The sequence below is a fragment of the Accipiter gentilis genome, chromosome 22, assembly GCF_929443795.1.
Source record: "Accipiter gentilis chromosome 22, bAccGen1.1, whole genome shotgun sequence".
In the NCBI taxonomy this organism is placed as follows: domain Eukaryota; kingdom Metazoa; phylum Chordata; class Aves; order Accipitriformes; family Accipitridae; genus Astur; species Astur gentilis.
The window spans coordinates 26,269,246-26,282,969 of NC_064901.1; the positions used below are offsets into that span (position 1 = coordinate 26,269,246).

The window sequence follows — 13,724 nt, forward strand, 5'->3', positions numbered from 1 at the left end:
TATCACTTTGGGCTACCTATACACTCGGGGTCAAAATGACATTTCTCCCTCCCGCTTCCCTCCCCTTCCTTTCCCAATTGCATAAAGCAAAAAAAGTTGGTGCCGGCCATCTGACAAAGTGTTCCTACAGCCCCTGTAGGAACCTGTGCCCCTACCCTCCACACACTGCAGCTGTAGTTTGCATCTTTAAACCGGCACTATTTATGGCATGCCACTTCCAATACACCCACATACAGTCCACATATTTGTTAACCTGTTGAAACCTACAGAAACACCTACTCTAGGTTAAGTCCCAGACTGGAAACTTATTCTACAGCAGAATCCTCCTTCACACAAAGAGCTATACAAAATAACTGTTTTGATAAGTCTGCAAACATAAATAAGGCAAACGAGTACCTAGAGGCTAGAAGAAAATAATTCAAGTATTTGCCTGCTTTTCAATCACTGCCCAAGTTTTTGCAAAAAGGTAGAGAACTTAAAACAACTACCACAGGTCCAGACTTACCTCCTCTTTTGTTTTTTTCTTAAATCTGCAAAAATATTCTGTTAAATTGAATGGATTTAAAAGATTCCAAACGGATGGATAAGACATCACTACCCAGTGGTCCGGAGGCTGGATCTTGGAAGACGCAAGTTCTGTTATTCCTGAAACTCATCTTGATATCTCTCCCGGTCTCAGGTGTCCCCACTTAAAAAACAGCACAAATCTTCCTCCCATCCCTACAACTGATAAAAAGGAAGAGAGAGAGCAACAAGAGCGATTAGTTGCTGGAGAAACATGGCTTCAACAAAGCAGCCAGAGGATTTCTGCCTAGCCTCCTGAAGGAAGGTGATAATCTGTCTAGATTGTCACATATTTCAGGCATCAGACACCAGACAGGCCAACTCACAACCATAACGGCCATTGCTTCCAACTGGGAGTGCTGCATCAGCACCAGCTCCACCCCGGCTCACGGCACAGGAATTTCTAACTCTGACCTGCAGCCAGCTCCAGAGACTGGCTTTGCTAATGAAGACCTGCTGCATCTCTCAGGGTTGTTGTGGTTTTCTCCCCACCCCCCCACCCCGTAGAAGCTCAGGTATGATTTTATCGTACGTAATCCATGCCTTAACGAGCGTATCTAACACGACACCTTGAAAGCGGGTATTTAAGCCAGCTCCATTATTTCTGAAGCAGAGCACTCTCCAAATCCACTTTGGATAATTCATTGGTTCTGCTAACTCCTCTGCTCTGCACAGACTGCCAAGGGAGAACAATAAATACAGCAACAGATGCATGGAGAATTTTGCTCTTGACTTTGCATCGTATTTGAGTAAAGAGAAACTAGCAAAAGAGCAGCCAAGTATGAACCATGTTTCCTTAGTCTGCAAATGCACTTATTCTGCAGCATTTAAATATTTCTTGTTCAGGTATAACAGCTGGAACGCTTAAGAAACCTCCAGAGGGGTTATATCTGTATCAATCAGCCAACCTTACTGTCCACCCCTTACCCTGCACCTCTACAAGCTAGTGCTACTTTGGATGCAGTGTTGGGCAAAGAACATTTTCTAAGATAACTGTCACAAACAAATGAGAGAAAAAAATCTATTCTGTTAAATAAAACATCATATTTCTTCATCGCCGTGCTGCAACATGACTTGGATTTGTCAGGGAAATAGCAGATATTCCAAATAAATGCAATAGACCATCCATTCATTCAATCAAATTGACGCTGCCAGTGCTCTCCTCTAGAAGTGAGCTGGTTCGGGTCAAGCTGAGCTATTACTCCTGTTGTTCTTACACACATGAAGGCTCTTGTACTTTTGTGCTGAGAAATGACCATGGTTTAAATTTGAAGGAGTTACAGGCTGTGCTGTCAAGTAATGAGATATGAAATTTTTTACCTCAGGGTAACTGGTAGGAATTAACCTTAGGCGAGAGCTACTAAATTTAAAAAAAAATAACAATAATAAAAAAAAAAATATGCAAACTCCCCGAAACCCCCTTACCTGTGCAGTGGCTGTTGGGAAGCATATAGGAAGTGATGGTCCCAAATCAGTTCTCTGTGAAAAGGGGTTTTCCGCGTGGTATCCAGCACCAAAGCAACTGCACCACTGAACCACTTTGTGTCCATTCCCACAGAAACACTAAGGGCCAGATCAGCTGCAAAACTGCTCTACCTTTTCATCTGCAGTGGTGCCCTCAGTAAGGCTGTAAGGAATACTGTTGGGATTTTGGGAAGCAGAGAATCACATTTTGGTTTATCTATTCACAGTATGTTTGGCAGATAAACAGAAAAGTTAATTCCCTAGAGAGATCAATCCAGTACTTTTTAAAAGTGCTTTATGCAATATGCATAGCCTCAACTTTGCTTGGAAAAGCAAAGAAGAGCTGTGAATTTCCACATGAAGATGCCTTTACTTCAATTAGTAACAGCACATCATTTTGGACAACAGCTCCCCAAAAAAGTGAAAAGCTGCTTAGTTCTCTCACCAATAGATAACTGAGGCTGAACGATTAGGAGACTGCAAATCAGCAAGAAAAGATGCTGCACTCGGAAACCACTGCTGAAATAAACTGCGTATTTAATTTTTAAGGTGTAAAAATTAAGATCTTTAAACAAATTGAAACAGAGAGAATAAAAATGATTAATCGGGGAGCTTAGCTGGAGAGTATGCTATTTATTTTCAGAAGCGGCTGTCTTCTGAAACAACATTTCTCAAGCATAGCTCTTGCTGGGACATGACTGAAGAAGCCAGCTCCGAGACCCCAGCGGTTCCTCTCCTGCGGAGAGCCCCTTGTGGCAGCCTCAACAGCTCCCTCTCCCTTGCTCTGCTGGTGTGAATTCTGGATCCACAGCTATTTATTTTGGGGCAGTTTACCAGTGCCAAAGATAGAGTACCATCTGAGAATTTCTGTGAGGGTATGTGTCTTAATTCACCAGGGTAACGATAAAACTGACATGCCTTTGTGAGGGTAGCAAGTGGACATGAGTCATGGAAGTGAAATATGTCAACGTCTATATACTTGCATAGATTGAGATATTTAGATGTAATATTTGAATCTGCTCTCCTTCATCTCTGAAAATAACTTCGTAACGTAAGGGTACTTCTTAGCGCTAGTCCTTTGAGTGACAGGACTGTCTCTAACGAAGTACCTTGACAAGAAGAGTGGACGCAGTCCAGACGTCAAGTGGGTCTGGATGGTTCCTGCGATAGCGGTGGTGCCGGCACCAGGCATCTGCTGGGGAAAGGGCCCCGACATGTGACTTCGGCCAGACACAGAGCCTCCACCGAGCACCTCACCTTGAATCTGGCTCACGTGTCTGGTACGTGGACCACGGACCTGGAGGTCAACTGGGATGTGCTGGGAACGTAAGTGGTGGGAAGGTGGCAGGTGGAAAGGGGGAGGTAGAAGCTAGCACTGAACGCCCCTTAGCTCTGCTCGTAAATCTGTGTGCAGCCACCGGCACAGAGCACCAATCGCTGCTGGAGCCTCTAGAGCCTTGCTACAAAGCAGACAACAACAAAACATGACGCTTCAGATGCCTCGTCTTTGGTAGTACAAACAGAATGGTAAAATGAGAACAAGAAATTATGAAATGAAGCAATTTTCATTTGTATAAATACGGAGACATATGTAGCAATATATTTTTATACACACACGCACATGAGGGTTTCAGTTATCACTTCTTTTTAAAAATATGTTTAAAACCCACAAAGATTTAACAAAACTTAACATTGAATGCAAAAGAAGGTGGAAGGAGCCTCGTGTAGGAGGCTATAAACCAAAACAACCGGGACTTCATGAGACAGGGGACATCCTCACTTGTGAACAGTATTAAAACACCAACTTTATTCAGGAATACAGAATACATTTTTGAAGATTTCCAGTTTACAAAAGTTTAAGACAAGGTTGGGTTTCAAAATACAACCTCCTTTAAAGCTTTTATGTAACACCTCCAAGTTGACAAACCCCCTCAAATCAGAAAAAAAAAAAAAAAAAAAGGACAAATGAAGGCCACAGTCCTGTACTAGGATACACTCAGGCAGAACCCAGCACAGTATTGAAATTCTTTCTGCAGTCCATATTTTAGTCCACGGTACAATACAGCTTTGTGTTAATAAAAAATATTTCAGATCTAGTATGAACTGCAAGAAGGGCACTTGTCTTACCATTTTAGTTCCAGACATTATATGCAAAGTAGCTTCCAATGAGCAACAGTTAAAAACAGTACTTGCCATCTGATCACCATGTTAAAACCACAGCATTAAATTCTTCCTTCATTTATACAATTTTAAATATTCATTAAAAATTAAATTCAGAATCAGTGTCCCTCTATCCTTTTCATCGTTAATAGTTTTTCTTATCTACTAAAACCATTTGTCTTTCCTAAGATGTCTAAAAAGTAAAGCGCACAAGATTAACAAGCTGCAGCATTAATTAAAATGAGAGTCATCATCTCTTTCCTCCACCCAGCTTCTAAATCTATCACAAGGGCCCTATTAGCTGTATCAAAGTGAAGTGGTGTAAATAAAACTGATTTGACTTAAAAGGAGAGGAAGAATGAATGCAGAGTTATTTAAAAATCGCAATGCAGTCAGTGTTGTCGTGTATGTCGCTGTAGACAAGAGCCAAGAAAATTATTCACAGGCTCTCTTTTAAAAGCATTACTGCCAGTTTTCCATTTGCACAATACCAGAGAGGTAAACTGTAATTTGCCTTACAAGGAACTTCAGATTATTATCAAGCGGATTCACTAATTTTAAATACACAGCACTCTGACTTCAGCAGAGGTTACAGACACTCCTGAAATTTATTTGTTTATTTTTAAATAACCCAAATCTTACTGCCAACAGGCTAATCCACATTCCTTCATTTACCTCAAGTAGTCATTTCTTCAAATTGTTTTGTTGGAATCAAATACATTAATACCTGCACTGAGGAGAACTACTCATTACAGTGGTCACCATTCAATACAGATGTGGAATCAGAATTTGGCTCTGGAAGAAAACTTTAATTGGTTTTACTTTTGGAAGAATAGGTCTTTGAAATAACATCCACTCGTTTAAATATTAAGTATAAAGCAAAACTCCTGTAAGACTGACCTCAAACTAAAAGGTTAAGAGTAATTGCAAACAATAGAATGATCAATTCTAATTTTACTGGCACTGAAAATAAGTCCTACCACATGGTATTTAATGAACATTTAACTTCAGTCTTAGAAGCTGCAGGATTTTCAATGAAATATTTAGTTCCATCAGCACAGTTGTTGCTACCGTGCTTTCTCAAAGATTCCACTGAATAATGCAGTATAACGCTGTATTAACACTACTAGAAGTGACACGTTATAAACAATTTCTGTGTGATACTAACAGCAATTTCCAAAGAAACCAGCTAGCAAATCTGTTCTACAAACCAGAAAACTGGAGTAAGATGAACCCCTCCTCCCCCCCAAAAAAAAAGTTTCTGCACGCCTTTTGGAACAAGATACTGAACTTCTGCACTCCTCAGAGTTCAGTGGTCCCCATAAGTAACAATAAAGAGGAAGACAAGTCTTGTTTCTCTTTTTGGATCTCTAGACAATGATATGTAACAACACCTAGAAATGTAGTTAACAGCCTCCCAAACCAACATTAAATCAGAAAGGCACAATCTCCTTTTGTAACTCCTGTTCCCAAAAACTAAAAGATTCCTATACAAAGATAAATACACCCTTAGCTGGAAGGGAAAATGTCACACCATTTAGAATGTTTTTTCCTTCTTTTCTTTGTAAAGTCCAAATGGATTATCTTAATGCAAAAGTTACATGAATATATACAACCTGAAAGAGTATCTTTTTTTTAATATATATATATGTACATATATGACAGTGACTGACAGAGAAGGCAGAAGAAGCAGGCTGTGTCCACTCTTTCTTCTTAGCAATGCAAGGCAATGTTTTTCAGATGCCATAGGTGAACAATATTTGGTTTGCCTGCACCCTGGTGTCTTAGAATACACGTGGTGAAACGCAGTCCCCCGTGGAGGCTCGCGTGAGGGATACGTGCCATGTAAGTTACACTGGACACAATGATTTAGCCTTAGGCAAACTTAAAATTAAAAAGATGTCTAATTCTAATGAAACTACTGCAAACTCCTCAACAGTATGTTTTATAGTCCAATACAATGTTTTAAAAACTGCAACAGAAGAACATTGTGGCTAATTCTGATACAGCATTACATAGCTCTCTTACAGAGGCCGAGCAGAACCTTAACGAATGGCAAGAGGGACAGCAGGGCCCAGTGCTCACAGGAGACACTCCTGCACCCACCTTTCCTATTAACTCGGCTATGTACCTGAGTTTAACCTGCCTGTAAAATAGAGAATAACTGTCTGCTATGTGACAATGACAACAGTCTACCTATCAAGTCGGACGGAGTCATTAATTAGTCAAGTCCTGCTTTGTGAAGGACAGCATAATTACAGTGCTTGAGCTCCCAGCAAGGATGAGATCTGACCCAATCTTTTACGCTGCTTTACAAGGACCTAGGAGCATCTTCACCAATGCACTTTAAGACAGGCTGCCTAAGCCTGTAATGAAAGGCTGCCATTAATCTGCTTCCAAAGTCAGCCAAGCCCAACAGCATTAGAATTCTCCAGTGCTCCCCGCTGCGTCATCTCAGTCCTGGAATGACCTGTGCTTGTAAATTCATCTGGCCCCTGCCTCTTACATACCACGGCAGTAGACTCCAGAGCTGGAAATGAAAAAAAAAAAAAAAAAAAAAAACCACCACAAAAAATTTTCAGGTGTATGTGTAGCAACTGAGACTGAACTTGAGTCGTTCCCCTACCCACAATCAAGCTCAAAAATTCTTGTGTTCTGAGCATATGACCTGTGGGTGAAAGAAGTTACCTTAGAAAGATGGGGAAGAAGAAAGCAGAAGGTGTGGGCAGTCAGCTTCCTTCATTTCCATTAAACAGCAAAGTCTATTTAAGGACACTGTTCATTATGTAGAAGGAGGAGAGGAAAATCTGTCTGATAGATAAATATAAATAATTTTTCAAGGCCAGTTTCCCTCTGGACAAGAGGAAGACACTGCATTGCTTTCTGTATACTGAGCACAAGCACAGCACTGCAGTGGCATTTAAATTCACAGCTTACCTTCCCTCTTGCCACTCTGAATACCTTTACCTCTGAGATGCTTTCACACAGGTGATTCAACACTGTGCACTGAAACACACTTCACAGGAGACCATTCCAAGAGTTAGGACAAACCAGGCAGAAATAATTCTGGTTTTCTGCAGAAGCTAAGATTTCAACCAAACAAACACAAATAATGGCAAACTCCATAAAAACCACTGAGGGGATCGTAAGTGAAACTGATATTTTAGAGTTCTACTGGTGCAGTAGAACTAAACCTATGCAATACACTACTTGCATACATACACACAGTATTAAACACGTGTATCCACGCATGTACATATACATGCTGTAGATAGGGCCAACAAGCCCAACACCTTTTACTACATGACCTGCTTTCAGTTATAAAACTAGTCATTCACACTAAAGCTTTCTGTGATCAGTGTTTGCCTCAGGCTGGTTTTGGTGTTCAAGATTTAGCTGAAACAGTTTGGTTTTTTTTTTTGTTGGGGGCTTTTTGTTTTGTTGTGTCTTTTTTTTTAAGAAGGAACACATGGAGTGATGTTGTTTTGCCACACGTGCAAAGAAGTCTTGCACTAGTTTGTCAAGAAGCTTCAGTGCCTCTATACTCAGCCTTGAAGTCTGACGGATAAGACAACCTTTGTCGTGTTCCTGAGAAAACCCATGCAAATTTGGCCTAGACATTAGCACCTGGGAAAAAAACCCTCATTTGCTCAGTTAGAGTTGTTGCATCCTCACAAGACTAAACTTTAAAAATTACATTCACAGTGAGAATGTTCCAGGCCATGAGGAGAAGGGTCAAGTAGGACATTTTCTGCAATTTGAGCACTGCCAGTGAGCTAGCATTGGGCACCAGACCTCCAAGCAGAAAGACTGCCTCTGATGGGCTTCAGTGACCACAAGCTGGCACCAGGCAGTAAGAAGAAAGAGCTCACACATCAACAGGACAGGACGCAGTCCAAAACCAAAAGTCCTTCTGGCACAGTTTTTGTGTGCAATATCTGTATATATTATACATGCACATATATACATTCATATACAGTAAATAGTCCAAGAAAGACGTCATGTCAGTTCTCTGACACAGCACTTATGTTGCTCTTACTAGTCTCAATGGGAACTTGCTTGCAGCAATACTGTGGAAAGCTGATGCGACTCTCGGTTTAGCTCTCACAGCTCTGTCTTTGATGAGCCCCAAATGCTGAATTCAAATATTAACTGAGTGTGGATTCAGATCAAGTCATCATTCAGGCACATGTCCCCGTGAAAACTATTAGCCACAGCAGATTAACCCACATGGACTCAAAAAAGTAAACGCCTTCCTGCCCATCCCATATACCGGAGCGTTTACACTTCTCTTTCGGCAATGTGGTTGACCAGAGAATCACTTTGATCTGCTGTCCTCTCAAGAAGAGTTCTGTGGCCATCCATGCTGTCATGGATGTCTCTTGTCCAACTGTTGGCTGTGCCCAGAGGGCTTCCTGCCATCGGGGTGTCTGTGCTCACCAGGCTTCCCGTCCGAGATCGGTAAGGAGGAAGATCTGGCTGGTTAGGGGATTCAGAACAATAAGGTGGTGGAGGAAGGTCAAACCAAGGTGGTCTGCTGTAAGATACACAACATAGTAAGAAGTTACTGAAAATAGTGGTATGGAAGCAAGTACATAGTTTTCCAATGATGAAAAAAACCCAAACAGTATTTCTTAGCTTTTCCATGATGACACCTATCAGGAGATCTCAAACAGACCTGCTTACATTATTCAGGTCATTCCAAAACATCCACGCCACCACCAGTGTTGCATCTGGTCAAGATGCAACATAGCTAATTACATTCTGCTTAACACCCTACACTCCGATTTTCATGGGTGTGCACTTCCAACAAATCTTGGCTTACCCTCAAAGACAGCTGCAAGAGGTAAGAATTTTTCCTATGTAACATTTACACAACCTGAGAAAGCCCTTTAAAAGAAATAAGGTATGTAGTGGATTTACACCTATGGATAATGCTGTGAGCACAAGAAAGCTCTGAGGAAACCTCCCATTAAGTGTCAGAGTTAAATGGCTTACAGTCTACAAATAAATAACGATCTGAATTCTCCACATGACAAATCATTTCTGCTGTCATGGTATCACATGCAGAGCAACTGCGAAGTAGGCACAGACAAGATGAGTACTGGATTCAGGAAAACTGTTTTTTGGTTCTGATAGTAAACAATTAAAGGGACTGAAGGGTTTAGCAGATTTATAACAGGTCCTGGGAGCAATTAGCTCTGAAATTGCTTATGGTTTGTATCAGCTCAGGTGAGAAGTGATTACAATCTGGACAGCTGCTTATTTAGTTGTCCTTACTAATGAAAAGATAATCATCATTACGAATGTCAACATTAAAACAAGGGAGCTGCTGCCAAATGTAGCAGAGAATAGGAATGTAAATGATTATACTATCATTCTTAGATCCCAGAGTTCATACTAAAAAATACTGACAGGGTGACAGTGAACAATCTGGATCATTAGAGTTCATACCGTGCCCTTTTTACGTACAGAGGATGTCAGTCTAGCAGTTTTGTTTGGAAAGACTTTACAGACAGAGGTTAAAACAAAGGTTAATTATCTACAGATAAAACCAGTGTCATAACTACAAAAACGTCATAACCCAAACCACACCCAGCCACAAAACTTCAAAGCGCTTTCAGCTATTTAAAATAAGAACTGCAGTTTCCGTTTCAGAGTCCTGTTCTTTTCTTCTATTGCTAAAGGGAAAGTAGTGCAGAGCAGAGGGACCATAAAATTTCTTTATGCAAGAATTGAAGATGTCTCATCTCTATATATGCATCACACATGACCAGGGTAATTTTTTTAAAAATAGTGTGACCTAGCTGTTTTTTGGCAAAACTCCAAACGTAATTTTCATGTGTTGATTCCAGACTGGCACAGGATATCACTACTAGACAAGAGATACATTTCTTTGCCTTCTCCTGCTGTCCTCAAAATCTCTACTACCAACCACAGGTGCTAAGAGAGCATGACTTAAGTTTGCCTTAAATCCCTTCAATACCAGTAACAGCAAGGGGACCTGAGGACCATGAATTTTTCATATCCAGGTGGAGCTCAGATTTGCCCTAATTTGGCCCTATACACGTGACCAAACTGCAACGCTGTGCTTCTGTCAAAAGCAGTGATAAGGATAAATGGGGAGTGGAAGCACCGTTTAACAGAGCTGCAAGCATTAGTGTGAAACTTTGGTGAGCACAGAATTAGCTCCTTCCCGTACATACCTTTGGTCGAGCACAGCCTCTGAATAGGATGGTGGAGAGTCCAGGTCCACCGGCCTATGGTAGGCCTGGTTGGACATGTACTGGATCCCGTTGTTGACGTTGTAGGTGACGCTGCAGTGGTGCGGGTGATCGAGGACCACCAGCCGGGACAGCAGGACAGGGTGCTGCAGTCGATGCACTGGCAGGGTCATGAGATTGTTGCGTTTCCGTTGGTGATGCAGGACTAAGGCAAGAAAGGCCACCACGAGTACAAAAATGACAGAGCTACCAATTATAGCGTAGGTAATACTAGGGTAGTAAAGCAGCTGATTTTCTGAGGTCACGTAATCTTGGCCACTGCCAGCCTCTGCAAGACAAAAGGAAAAGGAAGCCTGAGATTTGTTTCAATATAAAACTGCTCTTAACCTGTGCTGTGTGGTCTGCTAACGCATGGTGTGACAAAAACAAGTTTTTCTTTGGACTGTGGAAAATTAGCTTAATAACAGCATATGCATGGAAATCAGAGATTGGCTGACTACCACTCAGTCCATCCTCACCCGCGGTAAGTGCCAGCAGATAAATCACAAGGGAGATACAAACTGGGAAAGAGGAAAATACACACTGTGCAGTAGGATGCATGTGCACCATCATGGGAGTATCTCCCCCATCCGTACCTATCAGTCACAAGTTTTTATTTCCAGAGGTGAGACACCCAGTTCTGAGGCATAAGCACAGTACCTCAGCTGTACCCAGCAAAGCACACTAGAATCAGAGATGTAAAAGGCCTCACCTTTACTTTTAATGATAACTTACAGTGCAGTCAAAATTTACATGGAGTTTATCAAAAAAGGCAGCAACTACATCCTTTGATCCACAGATCTAACAGTCCAAAAGAGGTACGGGAGAAAAATATAGATAGCTGCTCAGTAGAGGGTGGTTAGTTGGATGTTTGTGATCAGGAGACCTCCTGCTGGAAAAAAAAAAAATGAAAAAAAGAAAGGGTGTTGGAACAGCAAAAACAGCGATGTAAGTCTGGTAGGTGTGATACCAGTAAGAGATGTGAAAGCCTGAAAGCAAAGAGTGCAGTGAAAGAAGTGAATGGTAAAACCAAAACCCCCCAAACCAACCAAAAAAACCCAGGTTAGGATAGAACAAGATGAGGAAAAGAAAAACATGAGCTGCACTGAGGCCACGAAAGATCACATAAGTGAGCTTCAATTTGAGGTGGAAATGGTGAAGGGAATGGAAATGGTCACTGAGTGGCAGGGAGCAGGAGCAGAAGCACGACCCTAACCAGCAGTATTAGAGGGATGATGAGAAGAGATGAGAAGACCAGATCAAAAGAGGTATTTCAGATACCATATAGCGTATGGTTTATTTGCAGGAGGCACTGAGGAATTGGCAGTTACCGAGAACTGTAAGAGAAGTTACAGTTGGATTTGTTTGGAGTCATGATACAGGAGAAGGAATTCCTGCTCGGGCTCTGAGCCCAGAGAAGCAAAAAGTTAATGGAATAATGACTTTGGACAACATCTGAACAGATCTTGAACTGCATGCAAATCTTATGAGAAAACGCAATAAAAGGCAACAAAATGCAAAGGAGGAAAGAGGCTCCGAGAAGCAAAATGGCATAAATGCACTGATGAGACTCTGCCACACTTGAGGCCAGTGCTAGCACCGCAGAACCGTGTTCCCCTGCCTCCATTTCAGCCCCATGTTCACAAGGTCATACAGCCTTTGAGTGCTGTTTTCTTTTCTGGGGGGAGAATTTCTATTTCTGTGCAGGCTGTAACTCCTGCAGCCTCAAAAAGAAAACTACTATTCTGACACAAAACATTCATCTACCTCAAGAAAAACAAAAGGCCGAGTAAAAACCAAACAAAACAAACCCAACCCCTTGACATCCAAAATCCACACAATTACAAGAGCACTATCCATCCAAATTCTTCATTTCCTATTGCAGAAGGCTGGGACAGTAAATCTTAATATACCATTTTCCTTTCTTTCACCTACCAACTAAAACTGCTTTTTGGTCACTCAGAATTGCAACTGAACCACTTACAAATTTCTCTAGCAGCAAAATAATGAAATATATACCAACTGTGTCTGGCATAATAGAAGAGCTTTCTTCAAGCACCCATTGTTCTGCATCAAGATGCTCTGGGTATTTCTCTCACTGTTTGATTTTGGTAGTTCACTCCCATGGTTAAACACCAAACCACATTTTCCAGCATCACTAAAAATAACTTATGCATTCGTTAGGTAAGATAGTACAACATAAAATGGCTAATACTTTAAACATCTCCATTTTAACTCATAGATATTTTAGTAAGAAGGGATGAGATGGGAAAGAAGGTACCAGGAAGAAGAGAACATGATTATCGGTCCTCCTAGTGACTATGAAAACTACCACTCTTAAATAGATCTGTTTTACTGATGACGCCACTACAACCACAGACCAGAGCTTTGCAGGCCAGCTGCAAGCCACACAGTTTTCTTGATACCTAGTGTCACACCTCAGTGAGGATCCTTACTAAAATTATTTCCCCATGCAACTGTGTTGGAGAGAAAGCAGAAATCATTGTTACCAGTCAACACTAGGTCTCCGGCTCACTCATTAAAGTGAACAAAGTCTGCATGAAGAATATAAATCAAAACAGAAGGAAGGAAAGGAATTGACATGCATTAGTAATTTTAATTACAGCTCATCACATATTGCTGTGATATTCCCTAAATTCACCAGCTGAGAAATGAATTCATGTCACATATCATGGACAAGGGCCAGCATAGGGAGTATAGTGACAAGCAGATCATTTTTATGCAAACATCAGCAAGTTTATTTGCAAGGAACGATCCACGGATGAATACCACTACCTGCAATTCTTCAGTGCAAGGAAGGTAAATATATTACGACATCCCAGTAAAATATCATAAGACTTTCATCCAACTTGGCTCACTGGTTACAGCGCATTGGCATAAGACCGAGAGTAGGATGCCTTTGCAGACCTGATGAGACCTAATTAGTTACCATGGGATCATTCTGCAGCAGCACAGTCCCTTTTCTTTATAATCTCCATCTTATTAAAAAAGTGGAAAAATGAGAGAAGTGAAATATACGTCAACTGCTTTTAAAAACTTTTAAGGTTATCCACCTGTTTAGGATAGCATCTCCAAGTCCTGCACAAAAAGCCTCCATAAATCCAAACAGAATAACCAGATTGCTGAAGAAAAAATATTTTGTCTAAAGTCAGATGGGATCTGATGACCAGCTTTAGGACAGTCTGAAAGACAACATCTATTTTATCTGGTTTTATTATCCTTTTCATACCACAACAACCCACACGTCTTGCA

General features: G+C 41.2%; 1 protein-coding gene across 4 annotated transcripts in view; it reads right to left on the bottom strand.

Annotated features, from left to right (window-relative positions):
* Positions 1–3,629: 3,629 nt before the first annotated feature.
* Positions 3,630–13,724, bottom strand: part of LDLRAD3 (low density lipoprotein receptor class A domain containing 3) — a 120,878-nt gene continuing 110,783 nt past the window's right edge. For 2 of the 4 annotated variants that reach the window (XM_049825980.1, XM_049825978.1), the window contains exons 5-6: positions 10,395–10,740; positions 3,630–8,722 (exon numbers count right to left, since the gene is read on the bottom strand). In XM_049825980.1, coding sequence (XP_049681937.1) covers positions 8,470–8,722; positions 10,395–10,740 — 599 coding nt within the window. In that variant the 3' untranslated portion in view covers positions 3,630–8,469. Of the gene's footprint in view, positions 8,726–10,394; positions 10,741–13,724 lie in introns of all 4 variants that reach the window. The other 2 variants (XM_049825979.1, XM_049825977.1) reach the window with 1 other exon arrangement.